This window comes from Echinops telfairi, unplaced genomic scaffold (genome assembly GCF_000313985.2).
Source record: "Echinops telfairi isolate 266 unplaced genomic scaffold, ASM31398v2 ScPeMD7_2;HRSCAF=8, whole genome shotgun sequence".
Taxonomy (NCBI): domain Eukaryota; kingdom Metazoa; phylum Chordata; class Mammalia; order Afrosoricida; family Tenrecidae; genus Echinops; species Echinops telfairi.
The window spans coordinates 69385859-69408190 of record NW_022103898.1 but is presented as its reverse complement, the minus strand read 5'-3'; the positions used below and the strand labels follow the sequence as shown (position 1 = coordinate 69408190).

The 22332-nt window shown below is 40.3% G+C and overlaps 1 protein-coding gene and 1 pseudogene across 2 annotated transcripts in view; both read left to right on the top strand.

Annotated features, from left to right (window-relative positions):
- The first annotated feature begins 29 nt into the window (after positions 1-29).
- The window catches only part of SRGAP1 (SLIT-ROBO Rho GTPase activating protein 1), a 326600-nt gene continuing 304297 nt past the window's right edge, over positions 30-22332 (top strand). For both annotated transcript variants that reach the window (XM_013004070.2, XM_004700482.2), the window contains exon 1: positions 30-202. In XM_013004070.2, coding sequence (XP_012859524.1) covers positions 136-202 — 67 coding nt within the window. In that variant the 5' untranslated portion in view covers positions 30-135. The remainder of the gene's footprint in view (positions 203-22332) is intronic.
- LOC105978404 lies at positions 20207-22058 on the top strand (annotated as a pseudogene).

Genomic DNA, 22332 nt, shown 5'->3' with positions numbered 1-22332 from the left:
TTGCCTCCTGCCCTCGTTGCTGCCGGCTTCCCGGCCGCCGTGTGGGAGGACAACTCTTCCTCTCGGGGAGCCTCGTGTGGGACCGCTGCATCCAACTTGCCGACCGGGCGCCAGCAAGCCCCCCACAGCTGGATAATGTCTACGCCGAGCCGATTCAAGAAGGACAAAGAGATCATCGCCGAGTATGAAAGTCAAGTCAAAGGTAAGGATGGGAGCGGCTGCCTCGCGTGCACCTTTTGTGTTGCCTTCGCGTCCTTGTGTTCGCGGAGTTGCGTGTCTAACTTGGTGCCTGCGTTGGAAGAGGCGAGCCGCCCGGGGCTGGGTCTCCCCAGCCAGTCCGATCGCGGTCCCGTCGAACCCATCCCCAGGGAGCGGGCGAACTGGGTGGCTTCCCCAGGAGGCCGGCTCACGGCTTCGGTGGGGAGAGGACTGGCTTTAACTTCGCCGCCTGCAGCTGGCAACTTGCACGGGGACGCAGGCAGCGGCTCGGCGGTGGGTTCTGCCTAGTTGTGAGCATCTTTATTCTTTTAAATGATACCGTCGTCGCGGCACCTTGGTAGAGGAGTCATTTTTCCAAAGTCTGAGATTCAGGGTGCCAGCTATTTTCAAACGTTTACACCGTTCACGATTAATTTATGTAGGGCGAGCCCACTCCTTTAATAAAAAAGAAAAGGCTGGAGATGACACTAAGCAGCGACTCTTGGAATCCGACGCCCCCTTTAAATTGGGCCAGAATGCCGTCTTTCACACTTGGTAATATTGCTTTATCATTTGCTGGAAGCCACTTGCCATGAAGGTTTGAACATTCGATTAGTAGTTTTAATCTCACATCGTCGACTAATGAAGGAAGCCTAATTAAGGTGGATTGGGCGTTTTTATTTCTGGTGCCCCGTGGTTTAAATTTTTTTCCACTTATCAATACAAGTATTGTGTGCTCACGCTGACGTGTTTAATGGACGTATGTATGTACACCATTTATGTGTATGTTGGTGGGGTTTTTCTCCCCTCCTCTTTTGTGGTCTCCTGGAGCACAGTTCCCGATTGAGACAATGAATGGAGTGTGGAGATGGCTGCTGTTCTTTGGCGCTTTCATTGCAAAGTTCACAAAGATAGCATTGCAGACAGACACCTGTGTTTGTACATATACAGTCTGCTGAAAGGGCGCCCGAGCCAGGCAGTGCTTGCTGTACTTGCCATGGGAGAGGCAGGTGCAGCCTGGGCGTTCTTTTGTGTGGTCAAGTTGTGAAAATGCGTGGTGTCCTGAGAGCGGACCTGATGGGGGAACTCCATATCGCCAATCTAGACCATTCATCATGGCCACCAACAATCACAGTGTGCAAGCTCGTGGACTTGGGTTTTCTTTAGCATGATCCTGGTAATGGAGTGCATCCAAACATTCTTCTGGAAACAGATTTGTATCTGCCTGGAATTAAGATAATGTATACTTACAGGAGGAACTGTCTATATGAATATGGGAGTTATATTAGTACAAGAGTAATTTTTTCCCTTCTCAGAGGCAGGAAAACTTTCTACTAAATGCAGCCCTTCTTTTAGAATGTGATCCGAAGACAGGTCTCTGTTCACAGTCACCATATCCCCCTGCAGTTTTTCCCACATGGTTCTTTGTGGCTTGTCTGAAAGCGAGGACGATGGTCTACTTTCCTGCTGCCTGGAGCACTGAGCTGGCAGAGCACACTGGGCGAGTGCTGCTTTCACTATTTCTGCTGTAAGGCCGTTTGTTCATGGTCACGTCTGTATTGAAAAGTATTCTCTTGGTTAATTTCACTCAGTATTAATTCTGTAGTTGTGAACTTGACAGTGTAAGCTTTCCAAATTAAATAAGTCAATAAAATGTGGTGGTTAAAATGGGTCTCAAGTCCAGTATCCAAGGAAACACTGTGAACAAGCTGAAAATTATTTTTGGAACTACCATATTTTATGCAAATAGGGCACATGCTACACCATTTGCCAATGGGGTGACCCTCTCTTGATTATTTCCTGTGCATGCTCTGTATGTGTTCACATTAGATGTGAAAACCGTGGTAAGCTATGTCCTCCCTATTCCACTTAGCCAGGAGTCCCCAGACTGCTCTGCCCATCTACTTTACCCACCCTTTGCTTCCGGGTCTGTGCTCACAACTTTATCTACCTTCTCCAGCAAAACTTTCCCTTCCGGTTTCTAACTCAGAGAATTCTATCCATAGGCAAATTATGAAAATAGGGGACTTGTAAAAGCTTGTGGTAAAATGGGATTAAAAGATAATGGATTTTTCCTATGAATTTTCTGAAGCCCCCTAGTACATTGGGCTGCTAGCCACAAGGTCAGCACTTTGAAACCACCAGCCGCTCCGCTGAAGAAAGATGAGGCTTTCTACCTTCACAAAGAGTCACAGTTTCTGAAACCCACAGGGCAATTCTGTACTGCCTTATAGGGTCGCTGTGGGCCAGAATCAACCTGATGGCAGCGAGGTTTGTTTGTTTGTTTGTTTTTGAGTGGAGAAGGAGCCCAGGTAATGTAATGGTTATAGACTGGGCTTTTAACCTTGGAGTCAGCCATGTGAAACTACGTACCAGCTGCTCCATGGGAGAAATAGGAGGCCTTGCACTCTCATCAAGATTTCCGGTCTGGGAAACCCACAGGAACGGGTCTCCTCTGTCCTGTAGGGCTGGTATGCGTTGGACCTGACTTGGTGGCAGTGAGCACACTGAGGAAGGAGCCTGGATGGCATAGTAGACTGTGCATTTTGCTAACCACAAGGTCAGTGATTTGTTCCCACCCTGGGAGAAAATGAGGTTATCTGCTCCTGTCAAGATTTAGTTTTAGAACCCAAAGGGACAGCCCTGTTTTGCCTTACAAGGTCACTGTGAGTAGGAATCAACTGCATGGCAGTTCCATATAGTGGAATGGTATCTTACACACATTTCGTGGCACAGATTCATTTCTGCTTCCAGGCAAAATCCGGGACTGGGAGTTAAATAATGCATGAAACCAGCTGTCCTATGCCAGGAGAAGTTCCTGGATCAGAATAACCAGGGAGACTGGACTCTGGCTTTCTAACTCACTTTCATGCCCTGAGGGGTCTTTCTAAGAGTCTGCATTTTAGGCTGGGCCTCCAGCGGACTAGCCCAGTGTTTACAGATAAGTGTTGTGGGTACAACCTACCCTTTAAATTCTAGGCAACTACTCCATCTGATAAGAAAAGAAATGGCTGGCTGTTCTATTACTGGAGGAAAGCTTTCTCACTGAGAAACACATAGGTCTGTTCTCATTGAGTTAAAAACAAACAAACAGCAATCAGTTTCCCATGAATCCACTCTTAGTTTGTGGTGAGCCCTTGTAGTTCAGGGGAACTGAGCCCTGGAGAGATTTCCCAATCTGAGCTTCAGGCCTTTTTTCCCAAGGTGGATTCAAGCGTCCCCACTTTAGGTTAGCAGCCAGAGGTATTAAAGTGTGCACTAGGCCAGGGATGCCCAACAAATAAATAACGACTCATGGACCAACTCAACTATATGGGTGCTCTCTGGAGTTGGTTTGATGAAATGGTGTTTGTTTTTGTTTTTTTCTTTCTCTTTAACCTGAATTAGGACCTAATCGTCTGTCCCATCACCCTTTCCTACTGTCATCCACTGCCCTGGTAATCCTTGGAACACAGAAAGAGATAACGCTTTGGTTTAAAGGAATGGTGCCTGATGTGGGCTTTTGCTGCCAGATAGGTTTGGGGAATGGCCTCCTTGGAGCTCTAGCTATTCTGGGTAAGATCATAAAGACGGCAGGTTGGGCAAGTCAGGTGGGCCCCTCCCTCCCATGGTTTGGAATTTCTGACCTGTAAAGTAAGGAGTTTGTATTCTCTCTTTGGATTTCATTGAAAATGTCTTGCTAATTCATATTAATTTTTTTAAAATTCCAAGCCCTTTGCACTTTTAAATAAATTATCTTGTTTGAGGGCATGCACAAATCACGTGAGAATGCCTGGCCTCATCTCATTTCCCGAGACAGGAGAATCACTACCAGCATCATCAGCCCAAGGCTGATGTCTGTGGGGCAGAGGTCAGCCAGGCAGCCTCCCTCCAAACTCGTTCCCAATTCTTACACCATTCATCCTGCCTAGTAGTGCACTCTTCCCTGCTTTGCTGTCTTTCATAATTTGATTCAGTGACCCCACAGCATTCACAGCCCATGTCCCTGTTTAGGGGGCGTTGTTTGGGAAATGACAGGTTACATTTCAGGATCAGTATCAATAAGCTCTACTTGGGATCAGGATCAGGAAGCATGTAGGCAAAATCTCCTTTTTCCCATGCAGGGCAGCTCTCTTAGCTCCTCTCAGCCCAGGAGGTCCCCTCAGGAGACCTCCTCCCTCAGCCTTCTTTGCTGCAAGTATTAACAAAGCTCTTCCGCATAGCCTGTAAGCTCCCAGAGATACAGTACTCCACTCCCGCCTGGCCTGCAGGCTCCGAGCTCTCTCACCCCATGAGTCATGGGTTGGCACATGTCTTGCTCCAGGGATTGAGAAGCCCTTCCCACTGCCGCAAGCTGGTCTCTTGGTTTTGCTGTTGCCATTTCTCTGCCACTGTTTCTCACTACTTCATACTGTCTTGGTTACACCTCTCTCTTTCGCTGTTTCCTGTGTCTAGAAGGCTCTCAGTGCAGGTACCTGGCCCACAAAGATGTACTGCTGCTTCTTTTTGTTGGTAGTGAGGATTCGACTCTGCTCTGGATTGACTTACTTTTAAAGTCTGGGAGTGAGTGGGTTAGAGAGATGACAAAACTGACCCACCTCCCCCTTGTTAGGATTTTATACACCTTATTTCCCTGGTCTCACCCCTGCCAGGCTTCCATACACCTTGCTTACATAAATTAGCAGGCTGTCTAATCCCTTGGTGGCCACAAGTGAGCGCCTTGTTTGCTTAGTCCCACCCAATCGTTACAAAACTGTGGATGACTAACAGGACTTGTGGTGAAGTGAAATCACTTGGTATGGTTCTTCTATCCACAGTATTTGTAACTTCCACCAAGTGATGGGTTGGGAGCATACAAATAAGGTATAAAGAGTTTTAACTCAGGCCTTGGTCAGTTTTGCTGTTCCACAGGGTATAAAAGTCATTTCAGAAGCAGGAAGAAGAAATCCTGCAGGAAGAGCTACCAGTAGAGTACATGTAAGACACCTGCCTGAAGTGGTGGAGGCAGAAAGGTACCAGAGGCCACAGCATTGAGACCACAAGACAGAGCAGAGCAGCCACACAGAGACCGTGAGATAGAGAGGTGCGCTTTCCGGCCCACGGAATGAAGCAGATGCCCAGAGACCACATGGCAGAGAGGCTGAGCACCAGAGAAGACATTTGCTGCCAGCCAGCATGGCTGAGAAGAGGCGCAAAAGGAACTGTATCCTGAACATTTTGTAACCGGTTAGCTTCCACAGTAAAACCTATAATCATAAGTATTGCCTCTGAGTTCTGTGTGGCTAAGGCAACAGATTATTGAACCGAGCAGAGCAGTAGAGTTTCATGGGAAGAATGGTTTAAAGTCAGACAGGGATAAAGAAGGTTGGAGGATGGAGGCTTGACCGACCTCTCTTTGTGGCAATCTGCTTTGGGTAGTATGGAACCAGATTCGCCTTCTCTCCCTACTGCTGCAGGAGCAAGGCAGCTGTGGCCCACATGCCGTTCGTTAGCTTAGGGCCATACTCAGTCATTCACTGCAGGGGGAATTCTCTTTGCTTTCACTTTTTTCAAAATGGATTTTTTAAAACGCTGTCAATTGAGTTCTCAGAGCCTAACATGTAATGCAGTGGAGAATATAGAAAAAAAATAATCAAAACCAGAATGGCCAGACCCCAAGCCAAATGCACTGTCGTAGAGTTGATTCTGACTCATAGTGACCATCTATAGGGTTTCTGAGAGACTAGAATTCTTAATGGGGGTCGACAGCGTCATCATTCTCCCCAGGAGTAGTTGGTGGGTTCAAACTGTCAACCTTGCAGTTAGCAGTCCAACGTCTAACCCCCAGTGCCACCAGAGTACCTTCTAGAATTGCAAACGAGGGAAGAATTAGGGATTCTCCATGTAGCTTAAGAGTGGCTAAGTTTACATTGGTGATAAAAGAACTTCAGGTACCAATTGTAAATGAGCATATTAACTGGGAGAATAGAGATTGTTTCATACCTGCTGGTCAACTTTCCTAAGACTTAGAGTTAAGAGAGATAAAAGCTCTTATTTGTGTTACCTTTAAAAAGTAAGCTCGAACAGGTAGAAAAGTCAAACCAGTCGACCATGCTACTTATTAGCAGCTCTGGTATAAAGCTTAGTGCTGTCAGAGGTTGAACAAATGGCTAGCAAAAGGTTTGGGGATTATCTGTGGATTTTTATGATCTCTCTAATTTTTGTTCTTTCCAACAAAAATATTATGCAACTAAACATATGGGAACCAATAAATAAATAGACACATATTGTGAGGTTGAGCAAACAAGTGCAGTGTTTAATCAATGTTTGTTTTTTATCATTTATGCTATCTAGTTAGGAGTTTATAAGAATCGACAAATATTATTTTAAGTATTTTCCTAGAATAGGTTCATATTCATCTAAACCTACAATATGTACAATATAACCTAAATCATGCCATAAACCCAAGCTACTGGGTCAATTCCAACTATTCAGTGACTATACAGAACGGTCTTCATGGGTTCAGACAGCCTTGCAGAATGGCTTGTGGGTTCGAACTGCCGACCTTGGGGTTAGTATCCCAATACTTAATCCACTGTGTCACCAGGCCCCTTGTCAAATCATACCATAGGGAAAAGTGTGTTACTGGCATTAAGATGAAACCTGTGTTTACACTTAGCATTCTTGAATCCAACCTGGAATAGAAAAAAAAGCATGGTTTAATTTATAAATTAAACTTTATAGCTGGGAGAAACCTTACATTTTTACCATCCAATCATTATATCTGATTTTCTGTGGCAGTGCTTTACTTTTAGATGTACACACTGACTTGTTTGGAGCAGGACTTTGAATCAATTCAAACTCTCAAAAACTAATTATAATCAAGCCAATTCTGATTCATAGTGACCCTGTAGGACAGGGTAGAACTGCCCCCATGGGTTTCCTTGACTCACTTCTTATGGGAGTGGGAAACATCATCTTTCTCATGTGGAGCATCTGGTGGTTTCAAACTGCAAACCTTGCAATTCCACAATACACTCCTGGGTCTTCATACCACTTCAAAAGAGTTCAGTAATTACCGTCGTAGACAGCGATGTATGCATTGCACAGCAACCAGGTTTGTTGTCCCTGGCATTTTGCCCAGAGTAAGAAACACACCTTGTCCTGCTCCAAGACGGCGGCCAAATGGCCCCTGTGAACGTTTCTTGCTCTTCAGAGTCAGTAACGTTTCACTCCCATAGTCTTGTCACATTCTTCCTCCAGAAAGTTTCTGGAACTTTGTGCAGAAAATTGGGTTATGGTAGGACACTGGAGAGCAAGATGCATTAAAAGTTGCACGGTTGACTGGCTGCTGTCTTTGAGTGAGGTACAGCTGTTGGTGTCCTACTGGGACAAAATACCGTGGGCAACAGACTTGGTTGCTATGCAGTGCATATGTGGGCCTTGTTTAGCATGACAATTACAGAGCCATTTTGAACTGGTTTGAATTCCTGATTAAACGTTGCACTCACTGGAATAATTATAATTGGACCTAAGAGAGAATATCATCTCTGGTCTGCTAACAGGAAAAGTTAATTAAATTGATTAACTGTAACTAAGTTGTTGTCATCCCATCCAAGGTCATTTCAAGAAACATATCACTTGGGCACAGCTTTATATAGTGCCAAAAAGGTCAAGAGAAGCAACTGGGTGAAAATCTAAAAGTGGAAAGTGGTTGATATTTTTTGGTGCAATTGATGCCTTTGTAACAAGCCTTCTGAGTTGCCCAGAAACCCTGATTAGTTTCACAAACATCAAAATATACTCAAGTGCTTTCTTAGAGAATATTTTGAGCAAAGCATGCCCTTCTGAAACATGATGAGAGCTGGAGTGCAAAGTGATGGTTTATTCTAGAGGTACCTGCTTACTGTATTGACCAGTTTGGGAGCCAGACAGGTCTTGGAGGTTAAGTTTGTGGGTTGACCACACCCTTGTCTTCCTTTATGCCTGCTACCTATTTTCGCTCTCCAGTGTCACACCAGAAAGTTACAGGAGATTACTTTGTATGCCTTTTTGTAGTTTGATGTGTGAAAGCACATGTTGGATAGCTTCTTTGATCTAATTTTTATCTGGAATTATTTTCTAGTTGATTGACTATATATGTTCCCCAGTAGCTATCTCAGAATGAGAGGAAGTAGGACATAGTGTGAAAGAGCTGGAAGTTTGTTAATAGCCACCCAGTTGCTACCCAACAGGCATGTGGCCTCTCCAAAGGCCGTTTCTTCACCTGTTCAGTGGAGATCACAATAGTACTGACCACAGTGTTCTTGTGAGAGTTAAGTGAGGTGATTAATTGAAAACCTTTATCACAGACTTGGCACATAGTCAGTAGTCAGTAAACATCTGTCATTGCTATTATATGTTAATTTGGGTTTTCTTTATACCTCAACCATTTCTTGTTAGATTCTAACTTAAATACATTTTTAAAAATTAAAAGATAGGTAGTTACCAATCTTGCTACCTGAGTAGATTCCACAGTAGGTGATCATGCATCATCTTGAGAAAATACCGTGTATTTTTAGAATGGAATGAATTATAGACTGGAATTGAAAAGGGAAATAGGCAAACCAGGCAGATTCCCTACTCCTTATAAGGTGAATTTTATATTGTAGATTTTTTTATATATATAATTTAATGCAAGTGCAAGTAACCAAGCCCAATCAGCACAGTTTCTGAGCCTAGACTACTATGTGTTTGCTTACAACTCTAGTTTTAAACATTCTCTACTTCTGTCCACGGTACTTGTATGGAAAATGAAAATTGAGCTAAAAAGTTTGGTCCAGCAGTTCTCAACCTGTGGGTTGTGACCCCTTTGGGGGTCGAACGACCCTTTCACAGGGGTTGCATGATTCACAACAGTAGCAAAAAAAACCAGTTATGAAGTAGCAATGAAAATAATTTTATGATTGGGGGGGGTCACCACAACATGAGGAACTGTATTAAAGGGTCACGGCATTAGGAAGGCTAAGAACTGCTGCTCTGGTTCAAATACAGATGTGCCACCAACCTACAAAATGATATGGAAGAAACTGAAGTGGATATTGTTTACTGAAAGAAACCAATCTGAAACAAAGCTACATACTGTATGATTCTAATTTATGATATTTGAGGAAAGACAACACTGTAGCCACATATATAATCCCTGTGGAATGTGATATGGCACTGCCTCAAATAACTGGGACTAGAAATTCTGTACAACCAAGCGGCCCCTCTGCTGGGAATATATCCTAAAGAAGTAAGAGTCATTACATGAACAGACATATGCATATCCATGCTTATTGCAACACTGTTCACACAGCAAGAAGGAAGCAACCTGAATCCCCACTGGTAGGAGAATGGATGAAGAAACTTTGGTACATACACAAAATGGAAATGCTGTGCATCTCCAAAGAATAATGATGGAACCACGAAACACCCCATTACATGGATGGATCTGGAGAACATTGTGTTTAGTGAAATGAGCCAATCTCACAAGGACACATATTATGTGATACCATTGTTACAAGGAGGAGAAGAAAGACAAGATAAAGACTCATACCAAGGTGGACAGTCTTTGGAGATTGTCAAGTGGGGGAAGACAAGGGAGGGAAGACAAAGTAATGGCTAAGCTGTTGACAGGTGATAACTTGGGTGAAATGGAAAGTAGTGGTTCACAAGAGGGAGGAGAAAAATCAAGTAGCCAGTGAAGGGCAAAAACTATGGGGGGATTTGATGAGTAGTTTAAACTGTTAAATACAAAGTTGATGATCTGAAATGTAAACCACCACCTAGTTTACAATTAAAATTTTAAGTTAAAAACAAACATGATAAAAAAGATCAGTGAGTGCAGGCTGATCAAGAGGTGGAGCATAGGGCAGTTCTAATTGAATATTCTGTGTGATATTGTAATGGTTTCTGCATATGTCAGAAGCCCTAAGAACTGTCCAACATAAACAGTGAAACCTAAAGGAACCCATGGATCTTAGTGACTAGTTAACATTACTAGATCGGTCCATTAGTTGTAGCAAATGTAACACAGGATGCAAGGTGTAGTAGTAGAAGAAAATTCTGTTCAGACTGGGAAGGACTGGATATGGGAACCTTGTACTTTTTGCACACTTTTTCAGTAACACTAAAATTGTTTTAAGAAATAAAATCTATTAAGAAACAAACTCTAGTGTGAGGCAGTCTCACAAAAGAAACTACATTTTTTAACTACTGAATGACCGGCCTCCTTCCTCCTCCCATCACACAAAGTCCTCCTAGTAATTGATTTTAGAATGGACTCTCATGTACCCAAGTTCAGGACACTTCAATTAGTTTAGACTGTTCTTCAATATAGAGTTTGTTTTTTTGATGTTGTCATCTGAATGGTGTAGTTAATCTTGTTATGGTAACCAGGATACCAGGATGTTATAGTCAGCTTTGGTATTGTTTCTTTTATGATAAGGAATGTACCCTGTAATGCATGGTTGCTCTTCTTGAAGTTACCAGAATGTTAAAATCAATGCTGTACCCTGTAATGGTCCCTAACCCTCAAGAATAGTAACATTAATTTTGCTTTCTGCTTCTGTCTACGCTTGCTTAAGTCTTAAACAAAGGATAGATGAGTTTTACGCCTTTAAAGATGAACTGAAATGTGGACTCGGGACTGTAATCAAAGAATCGCTTTTAGATCCTAGCAGTCCGGTTATAACCGAATATTCTTCTAAGCTATCAAGACATTATAATGGCTGTCATTTATTTGAACCCGCAACAAGTAGAGCCAGTCAGTGGATTTTATTTACTTGTGAGTGAAAAGAATCCTTCTATGATATCAGGCAAAGTCCTTAATTGAATTTCATAGTCTTGGGAAAATATTTTATTTTTAGTCATTGATTGAAATGAAAAATCACTGCTCATCTGCTTCTTCTCTGAGTTATTTTGTTGTGAAGATCATTAAGAATCATTTTCTATATATCTTCCACATGTCCTATGATAGGACTCTATTAAAATTTTTAAAAATAGAGTAATAGCATGGATTATTATTTTATAGTGTACATTAACATCATTATTCAGAAATTTACAGAGTATCCAATTGCTTTGAATTCATATAGTATGTAACTTATTTAGAAAGTAATGAAGGTAGAAACAATGCAGATGTGCAGCTGTGGGAAGTGTTTAACTAAATTCCACAGAGAAATAGTTACGAACTATGGATACAGAGTGTTATGCAGTCATTAACAGTATTTTTTATATACAATAATAACTTTAGTAATTATTATTAACTATTAATAATAATCATAGGAACAACTCACAGCTATTGACCAATTCCAGTTACTTTTGCAGCAACATGGCATAGATGTCTTGAGTATGTGCATGGCCACACTAGCAGCCTGGTGGTGTGAGGGTTCCTTGCTGGGCTGCTAATGCAGGGTCATCAGTTCAACCCCCAGCTGGCCCAAGATGAGAAGGCAGGGAAACTCCAGGATGCACTTCTGCGCCGTCTTGTAGGGTTACTAGGAGCTGAAATCAACTTCATGTCTGTGGGTATTTTTGTTGCTGTTGATTTTAGTTTTACATCTACATATATATCAAGCTATAGAGAGAATTTCCATTTATTTTTTCTGCTTGGTACAGGCTTCTGTGTTTACTTATTTTTGACCATGGCATACCTGGCAGTTGGTAGGTTTTCTTTCAATTCTACCCTCTTTCAGAAAGGGAGTGAGATGAGGTAAATTTTAGCAAAACATTAATTCTGGTAACCAGTTTATGCACAGAACAGTTCCAAATATCTTATTTATGGATAATTTTAGTAATATATTTTCCTTTTAATTTTGGGGGGGCTTCCAATTTAGTCAACAAAAGTGTATATGTGTGAGACTGAGCTCATGTATACACAGTGGGGAGAATTTTGGACATTAGCCTCTTTTTGTGTGTGAAATATACATGCAGCTGCAAACATTTTTTTGTAATTTGAAGAATATGATAAAATAATCTTATAGGTAATAAACCAGGTATACAGGTTAGGAAATATGACCAATATTGTAGTAACTCCCATGAGTTCCCTTTTCCTACAAATCTCGCTTTCTTCCTCAACTCCACCAGTAATTCTGAATTTAGTGTTAACCATACCCTGTTTTTTCTTTATAGCTTTACAAGTTTTATTGTTTTGATGTCTTTGAACATCAAAAATACAGAGTTGTTGGGACACTTCCTGGGTTTTTAATGACGTTGATGGAGTTGTAGTGGCATAGGGGTGTACAGGTTGGGCTGCTAGCCACAGTGTCAGGGGCTCAAGCCCCCCACTGCTCCCTGGGAGAAAGATGAGACTGTTTATTCCCTCCAGAGTTTCTAAGTTGGAATTGAGTTGATGTCAGTGAGTCTTTAAAAAATTGGAATAATGGTATTTGACAGATATTAAAAACATTTAAAAATTAATGTTTTTTCGGATTGTGATGACTGACAGTTTTAAAATAATTTGTGGGGAAGAAGGCAGTAGGTAAGAATACAGGTAAATAGGATTGGCTGAGAGTTACTAATTGCTGACTATTGGATTTCATCATACTACCTTCTTTACTTTGGATTGTTTTAAATTATGTTTAAAAATTACCCTAAAATATGGAGAGAATGAAAAAATATGTGTTCATAAGACTGATACTTTTCACTTAATATTGTATTTTGGGGGTTAATCCTCAAGCATGTATGCACCTGTAGCTAGTTTTCTTTTTAGTGATGTGTGGTGTTCCAGTATAGAAAAACAGTATAAGCTATTTATGTAGTCTATTATTGATGGGCATTTGGGTTATTACTAGGTTGTGTTTTTTTTGCTATCATGAACAGTTATGAGTAATTTTCTATCATGAATAATTATACTTCTGTAAGTATAAAATACAGAATTTTAATTTATAAAATACTGTTAGAAATTTGCTCTATTGCAAAAGAGGAAACATTTTATTTTATTTTACTCTTAAGCCCTTTGTCTTTAAGTGATTTTTCTTACGATTTTGCCCTAGGCATAATTTCAGGTACAAATATTTAAAAACTGCTGACATGACGTATCCTTGTTCAGAATTTAAAAGAGAATGCTTTTAAGGCCACTCTCCCTTTAAAGATGACCATTATTTTTTATTTATTAGTGAATTTTCTTTCCAGATTAAGCAATGTCTATTCTATCCCTTGTTTTCTTGAGATTTTCTTCATTAATGGGTAGTTGAAATGTATCTTTTGATATTAAAGAACTGTTCCTTAATCCATTTATAGGATATGTAATGTTTATGGATTTTAAACTATTCAACCTTCTTTGCATAATAGAGTTAAGCTCTCTTCATCCTTGTTAATTTTTACAAAGACAACACGTATATCTGTTGTCCTTGAATTGATTCTGATTCCTAATGACCCCTAGTGTTTATAAGACTGAAGGAAGTAGACTGCTAACTAGGTCATCCAGCGGCCTTGACCCACCAACTTTTTGGTTAGCAGTTGAGGATTTCACCACTGTGCCACTGGGACTTTTATATATGTGTGTGTGTGTATATATATATATATATATATATATATATATATATATATATATATATATATATATATCCTATTATCTTTTAATTTCATCTTCTGTGAACTCTAAACATCCTCCTTTATACACACAATTGGATTCAGCTTGCTAAGATTTAGTTACTAGGTTTTGGTCTAAATTCTTGAAAAAAACAGGCTTCAAATTTGTTTTTGGTAATGTTCTTGCCCAAGATCATTTCTAAATTACCCTATCCTCACAGATGAGATGGAGATTATGTGTTTTTTTTTTTCTTCTCCTAAATCATAGAAGTGTTTGTAAAATGTTGGAATATTTCATTCCTTGAAAGTTTGGTAGACTGAGAGTCTAAAATTTTCTGTGTGTAAAGATTTCACTGTGAATCATCAGTTAATGTTTATGAATGTGTACATACTTAATGTATATAAATAAGCCCATATTTGTGAAATAAGAGAATATTGATGATAGTATTCCCTTATTTTAAGAGAATATGGATGATAGTATTCCCCCATATCTTACAAATCTGGGTTGATCTATATTAAATTAAATATTTAACAGTTTCTTTTTCCCTGTAATTTCATGTATTGATTTTTGTTAGTTTTCTTATTTCCTATTTTATTGTTTACTTTTATCTTTCTGTTTTTTTCTGTTGCTATTTTCTTAAGTTGACTAGAATACATGGTTCATTCATTTTTATGTTTATTTCCTATTTTGAAAATGAAAGGCAAAAAAATTTTAAAAAAAGAAAAGAAAATGAAAGGCAGTATATTCCTAATATAAATGATAATTTCTACTTCAAACACTTAGAATATAAACATTTTTAAAATATATTACTTCTAGCATAATCACTTTTTCTTCATAATATCAGCAGTTGAAATAATACATTTACTCTTCTAACATTCATTAAAGTATAAGTATGCTTAAGCATCTGTTCTTTTTTCTTAATCGTTATGATAATTTTCTCTCAAGTATCACTTTGCTGTATCCCATGTTTTGATATAAAGTTTATTAGAATAAAGTCATAAGTATTTTCATAGGGATTGCTTCCTTGACCTATAAATTATAAAGAAGTGTTAATTGATTTTTTAAGGATTTGCAAGGATATCTCCTTTATCTGTTATTTTAACATAATTACATAGATTCTGAGAGAAATCCTATTTGAAATATGAGTGTTTGTTTTGGACCAAATTATTAAATTTTCATGTGCACTTGAGAACATGTGGAATTGTTTGATCATAAAATTCCGTGGGTTGTGTCCATTTGGACAAGTTTATTCCATATTTTAAATATTTGCTGATTTTATTTTTAGGACATTAGGATTTAATAGGAAAAAAATGTCAAACTCACTTGTGGAAGATTTCATTGATTTTCTAATAATAAGCTTTTTAAATTGTTGTACAGTGAACTAATATTTAAAGATATATTCATTTGTGTACGTGAGTGAGATTGTACTATAATAGTTTCTTTTCTTTTTTGTATCTTTTAAAATCTGGCTAAGGCATTAAAGAATATGTTAACGTCTTAAAATTATTGGGGACTGTTTCCTCTTTTATAATTCTCTGGTGAAGGTTTGTAGGATTGGAATCATCTGGTTCTTTAGTGTTTGGTAGACCTCATCTGTGTAGCCTTCTGAATCTGGTGTTCACTTTTTGGGAAAACAAAACAAAACAACAAAATTTATTCCAAATCTCCAAACTTACCGATTTACAGATAGAATTGTTTATAATACCCTTTTATATTTTTAATATCTACAGAACATGTTCATTTTCCCTTTTGTTCTTAATCAAGCTTGCTTGTTTATTTTATTGGTCTTTTCAAATGACTAGTCTTTGACTTTGTATAAAAATCTAGATTGCTTACAGAAATGTATAAAGGATTATATACACACACACGCAGACTAGATACAATTTGAATTGGCCAGCATCATTTGAACATATTTGGGAAGACGCCCTGAAGAGGGGACGGTGAAAACAGGTTATGTAGTTCATTATTACTTTGATTGTTTAAGAACCAAACCAAAAACCAAACTCACTGCCACCGAGTCGATGTTGACTCATAGCAATGCGACAGGGCAGGCTAGACCTATTCCTGTGAGCTTCCTAGACTGTAACTCTTTATGAGAGTAAAAAGCCCAGAATTTCTCCTGAGGAGCGGCTGCTGGTTTTGCACTCCTGACTTTATGGTTAACAGCCCAAATCGGAACCACTGCTATGCCACCGGGCTCCTAAGAGATGGTGTCAAAGCATAGGGTAAACTACAGAAATAGTCACCAAGGACATGCCATATATCTTAAAACAGCCCCTAGTTCAATTGTTCTCAACCTTCCTAATTCCATGATCCTTTAATACATTCCTCATGTTGTGGTGTCCCCCAACCATAATATTATTTCATTGCTACTTCATAACTAAATTATACATAACTACTGTTATGAATCATCATGTAAATATCTGATATTCAGGATGTATTCTCATTGTTACAAATTGAACATAATTAAAGCATAGTGATTAATCACTAAAATAATCTAATTATATATTGTGAAATATTTATTTCTAATTACAAATAAATAAAATTTTGTCTTGAAGCATGGTGTAGAGTGGGTAACAGTCTTAATATAACAACAGTAAACTACATTGCTATATTTTGCAACAGCATGCATAAAAAGTCAATGTCCTCTGAGGTTGAGATAGAGGAGCAGTGTCTCGGTTCTTAAGACCATCAGAAATATGTGTTTTCCGATGGTCTTAGGCGACCCCTGTGAAAGGGTCGTTCGACCCCCAAAGGTCGTTCGCGACCCAGAGGATGAGAACTGCTGTCCTAGTTAGACCTTGTAATTGCTTTTTCCGAAAGCAGATTACACACAGGTAATTTCCCCCAAAGAACCCAGTGCCTGAGGACAAAAGTTACCAAACTGTTCACGGAGCTATTTGACAGGTAGGTGACTCCAGGGAGCCAGTTTTTTTTAAAAAATCGTTTTATTAGGGGCTCATACAACTCTTATCACAATCCATCCATACATCAATTGTGTAAAGCACATTTGTACATTCATTGCCTTCATCATTCTCAAAACATTTGTTCTCTACTTAAGCCCCTGGCATCAGGTCCTCATATTTCACCCTCCCTCCCCGCTCCGCCTTCCCTCATGAACCCTTGATAATTTATAAATTATTATTTTGTCATATCTTGCCCTGTCCGACGTCTGCCTTCATCTACTTTTCTCTTGTCTGTCCCCCAGGGAGGAGGTTACATGTAGATCCTTATAATTGGTTCCCCCTTTCCAACCCACCCTCCATCTACCCTCCCGGTATTGCCACTCACACCACTGGTCCTGAAGGGATCATCCGCGCTGGATTCCCTGTGTTTCCAGTTCCTATCTGTACTAGTATACGTCCTCTGGTCTAGCCAGACTTGCAAGGTAGAATTGGGATCATGATAGTGAGATGGGGAGGAAGCATTTAGGAACTAGAGGAAAGTTGTATGTTTCATAGTTGCTACATCGCACCCTGACTGGCTCGTCTCCTTCCTGAGACCCTTCTGTAAGGGGATGTCCAGTGGCCTACAAATGGGCTTTGGGTCTCTACTCCGCACTCCCCCCCTTATTCACTATGATAAGATTTTTTGTTCTGATGATGCCTGATACCTGATCTCTTTGACACCTCGTGATTGCATAGGCTGGTGTGCTTCTTCCATGTGGGCTTTGCTGCTTTTGAGCTAGATGGCCACTTGTTTACCTTCAAGCCTTTAAGACCCCAGATGCTATATCTTTTGATAGCCGGGCACCATCAGCTTTCTTCGCTAGGGAGCCAGTTTCTTGAAAATTCAAAGGACAAGTAAAGGTGATGACCTAGATCGGTCACCCCAATTCCATGAATCTGGATTCCAGGGGGATCAAAATTACTTTGTTAACTTGTTGGTTCTCTCCATTGTGTGCTTATTTTCAATTTCTAAATTCTTATATTGTACACCTAGATCAGCGGTTCTCAACCTGTGGGTTGCAACCTCTTTGAGGGTTGCATGACTCTTTCACAGGGGTCGCAAATTTATAACAGTAGCAAAATTACAGTGATGAAGTAGTAATGAAAATAATTTTATGATTGGGGGTCACCACAACATAAACTCTATGGAAGGGTCATGGCATTAGGAAGGTTGAGAACCACTGACATAGATCATTAATAATTGTTTTTTTAATCTTTTTAAATGTAAATATGAAGATTATTGTGTTTTCTCTAAGTACTATTTTACCTATTCTATAAAGTTTTGTGTTTGTAAATTTTATTATCTTTCAGTTTTGTGCCCAGGCAGCCTGCATTCTCTTCTTAAACCCATATTTCCATTGAATTTGTCCATAAACCCAAACAGTCAGGCATGGTTTTGTTTTCTAATGTCAGTCAAATTATGTCTTGGTATATGGTATATAGTGGAATTATCTACTGTATGTATAAAAACAATAAATACTTCAAGATTTATTAAAACATCTTTAACACAGTAACGTAATGGTAGTTTTTGATGTGCATCACAAAATAGTACCCATTTGAAAATTTTAATGCAATAGGAATTACAGAGATTGATTCATAACTTCAGGTTTTACATAGTTAGATGCTTGCAATGTGGGAACTACCTGTATTTTCTAATTTTCATTATTACCTGTTTTATGACTCATCTGTTTTACAGTTTGTGTGTTTCAGTTTCCAGACATAAAATGTTATTTCACAAAATTTTTTTGTTACTGATATCCAACGTAATTGGATTGTGGACATAGACTGGTCTGATTAACCTGATCTTTTGACTTTTTCCCCCTTGACGAGATCTTTTTTGAGTATGAGTCTGAGCCTCATATCTGTCTGCCCTGTCTCTTCCTGCCTTCCCTGCTTGATCTTTCTCCATAACCTCTAACTACATTTGATCTGTTTTATACTACACTTACCTTGTCTGAGGAGCCCTGGTCGCTTAGTGGTTACTCATTGCGCTGCTAACAGCAAGATCAGTTCATAGGCCCCAGCCGTTCTGAGGGGGAAAGATGAGGTTTTCTACTTTCATAAAGATTTACAGTCTCTAAAATCCACAGGAGCAGTTCTCCTGTGACCTATTGGGTCACTTATGAGTCTATATCAACTCAATGGCAGTGAATGAGTGAATGATTTTGTTTTAGGACTTTTCAAAGTACTCTTTTCCACGAAAGCCTTGTGATATGATTAATGTATAGATATATATTTAATTTTGCAACATTTTCTTGTCAATTAAGAGGTTCATACAGAGGTATCCAAATGTACCATACATCAGAATAGTAGAAGTATTAATATGTAGTGCTTGTTTGATTGGTTGACCCCAGCAATACATTGCAACTATTTTTAATTTATCCAATATTTTGTTCTAGCAAGAGACCCATACAAGTACCTATAGGCTGGGTTAGTTCAGGAAGAATCAGCCTGGATTTGTTTTCTAAGGAGAATTACCTGGTTCTGACTGTTCCCATCTAGAAGGACCCAAGGGGCATACACAGAGGAAGATACTGTACTGTAAGAGAGAAAAATGTTATATTGCAGTCTGCAGGAGAAAACTTGGCTTGTGGAACTGCTCCTACCATCAGGGTGCTTTTCTAATCCAAGGCTGGCTTTAGAGACCTTTAATGATGCTGGCCCCCATGGGGTTACAGCATTTTACAAGGTTTCAGCAGTTCTTAAGTACTTGGTGTTCCACTTACTGTCTTACCACTGTAGTTGCTACCCCCCCTCCACCTCCAATAGTTAATTAAGCTATGAAAACATGTGTCTTATTATCTTAAGTCAGGAACCCTGGTGGTCTAGTGGTCATTGCCATCCAACTCACCAGTCCTACTTAGGAGAAAGATGAGACTTTCTGTGGCTATAGAGAGTTGTAGCCTCGGAAACCCACAGGGGCAGTTCTTTCCACTCTGCCCTACAGAGTCACTGTGCGTTGAAATGGACTCTGGTATGAGTTTGGTTTTTTGAGTATCCATTTTCCCTTCTGGGGCCATCTGAATTTAGCCTGGCTGTGAAATTCACGTTTTAAAATCACACGAAATGTTTAAACATTGTTTATCAAGGAAAGTAGCAAGAAATCCGTTTTCTCACCTGTTTTACATGTATAATGGTTGTGTGACATTGTCTTTAGATGTCTTGACAGTGCAGTGCAGGAAGGCTTTCTTTAAGACTGATGGTGGCTTCATCCTTGTGCTCTTAACTGATTTCCTCTGAGTACAGTTCATTTGTAACCCAGGAACACCACGAAAATGGCCAGAACTCAGAGAGCTGAGGTTGGATCGGTGCAGCAGGCCTGGGTTCTGGCCCCATTATGTCTCTGCAGGAGAGGTGGTAGTGGTGGGTAGGTTCCTTGGAGTAGGCCTCCCCACCTCATGGTGACTGCACACATTAATGGGATTAGGCTATTTTATACATAGGGTTTTCATTAGGTAAGTTTTTCAGAAGTAAATGACTTTTTTCCCCTCTTTTTTCTGGTCTGGCTTAGTCTGAAAGTTCCCTTGAAGTATGTTCAGTATCCACGGACATGCAAGCCTCCACTGACAGAGAAGTGGGGTAGGCTTGAGGTGCATTGGCTAGAATTAAACTGGGGACTCCTGCATGGAAAGTGATAATTCCCCCCAGTGCACTGCCTCCCATTGAGGTACTGGTGGGCTTCAACCAGCAACCTAGAGGCAAGCAGCCCAATGCCTAACTTACAGTGCTACTAGAGCTCCTTCGTATGAGAGGTAGGGACCTCATTTTAAAAGGCATGGGTTGAGCACACAATAAAAATCCAGGACTATTTTATTTGGATAACACCAAGAACAAAAACCAAACTCGCCGCCATTGAGTCCTGACATATAACAACCCTATAGGACAGGGTAGAACTGCCCCTGTGGGTTTCCTAGATTTTAACTCTTTATGGGTGTAGAAAACCCTTTCTCCCAAGGAGTGGGCTAGTAGTTTTCAACTGATGACCTTGTGGATCTCAGCCCAACTCCTAACCACTATGCCACCAGGGTTCCAGGGCTTGATTAATTTGTTCTCATTTCTTTGGCTGCACCCAGTTTTCACCTCTCCTCCTCCTCTAGTATGATAGGTGATGGATACATCCATGGCTAATGGTGGCAGAGAAAGCTGCTGAATGTTGAGGATTTGGAAAAGTGAATTTGTTGGATGTTCTGTTCCTCAGAAGAGAGAATTTTCTGAGTACAGTATTACCAAAAAAGTCTGAAAAGTTTAATGAATGCCTTTTCAAGTAGTCACTCATTTCTGTTGTACTTTTATTGAAAATGTATGTGGGCACTCTCATAGGTGTAACCTAAGAACCAGATGCAGAAGATTTCAGACTATTTTCCTAGAGTTTAGGTTGTCATTATCCTCATTTGTCTATATTCTCCAATGACCTAATATACAAATAAATACCTTTTTGAGATTGGGAACTTGGATCTCCAGCAGTATGTTTAGGATTTAGTTTCTTTTCCATCAGGCAAATTTTCTCTGGTAGATTTAGGATTAAATTGTGAAATGATACAGTTGGCCTCCATATCCCCAGGTTCTGAATCTGAAGATTTCCCAAAGCTCACAGCAGCTTCTGGTTGCAGACGGCTTCCAAGGAGATTTTGGCAGCCACTGTGGTCTCAGCTGTAATTGGGGCAGTGGGTGAAGTCGGGGAGCTCGAGGAGGCAAAGTCAAAGACAAGGAGTGGCTCCCTGTCACAAAGCTGGGTCGTCTGGTGAAGGACATGAAGATCACGTCCTTGGAGGAGCTCTATCTGTTCTCCCTGCCCATCACAGGGAGTCTAAGATCATTGACTTCTCCCTGGGGCTGGCCCTCAAGGACGAGGTCCTAAAGATCATGCCTGTGCAGAGGCAGATGGATCCAGCCAATGGATCAGGTTCAAGGCCTGTGTCACTATCAGGGACTATAGTGGCCACATTGGTGTGGGCGTCAAGTGCATCATAGAAGTTGCCACCACCATCTACAAAGCCATCATCATGGCCAACCTGTTCATTATCTCTGTGCGGCACGTCTACTGGAGGAACAAGATCGTCAAGCCCCACAAGGTTCCCTGCAAGGTGACTGCCGCTGTGGGTTTGTGCTGGTGCTTCTCATCCCTGTCCCCAGGGGCACTGGCATCATCTCAGTCCCTGTGCCTAAGAAGCAGGGATTGATGACTGCTACACCCTGACCAGGGGCTGCATGGCCACCCTGGACAACTTCGTCAAGGCCACCTTTGATGCCATCTCCAAGACCCACAGCTATCTTAACCCTGACCTCTAGAAAGAAACAGTGTTCACCAAGTCTCCCTACCAGGAATTCACTGACCATCTTGTTAACCCCACATCAGAGACTCTGTGCAGAGGACCCAGGCTCCAGCTGTGGCTACCACATAGTCAATTTTATTTAAATATAATAAAGTAAATTGAGCCTGAAAAAATAAAATTTAGGTGGCGATGGGGAGCAGTTATAAGAAGTCAAAGCATCAAGGGGAATGTAACAAAGAGGAAGTGCTAAAATCCTGGTGGGGAATGAGCATGATAGTGGGACAGGAGGAGAATCAAGGGAAATAGAGGAAAGTGCTTGGAGGAAAAGAGCATTTATGGAGGTCTAGATAAAGATGTACACATGCAAATATATTTATATGAGGATGGGAAAATAGATCTATGA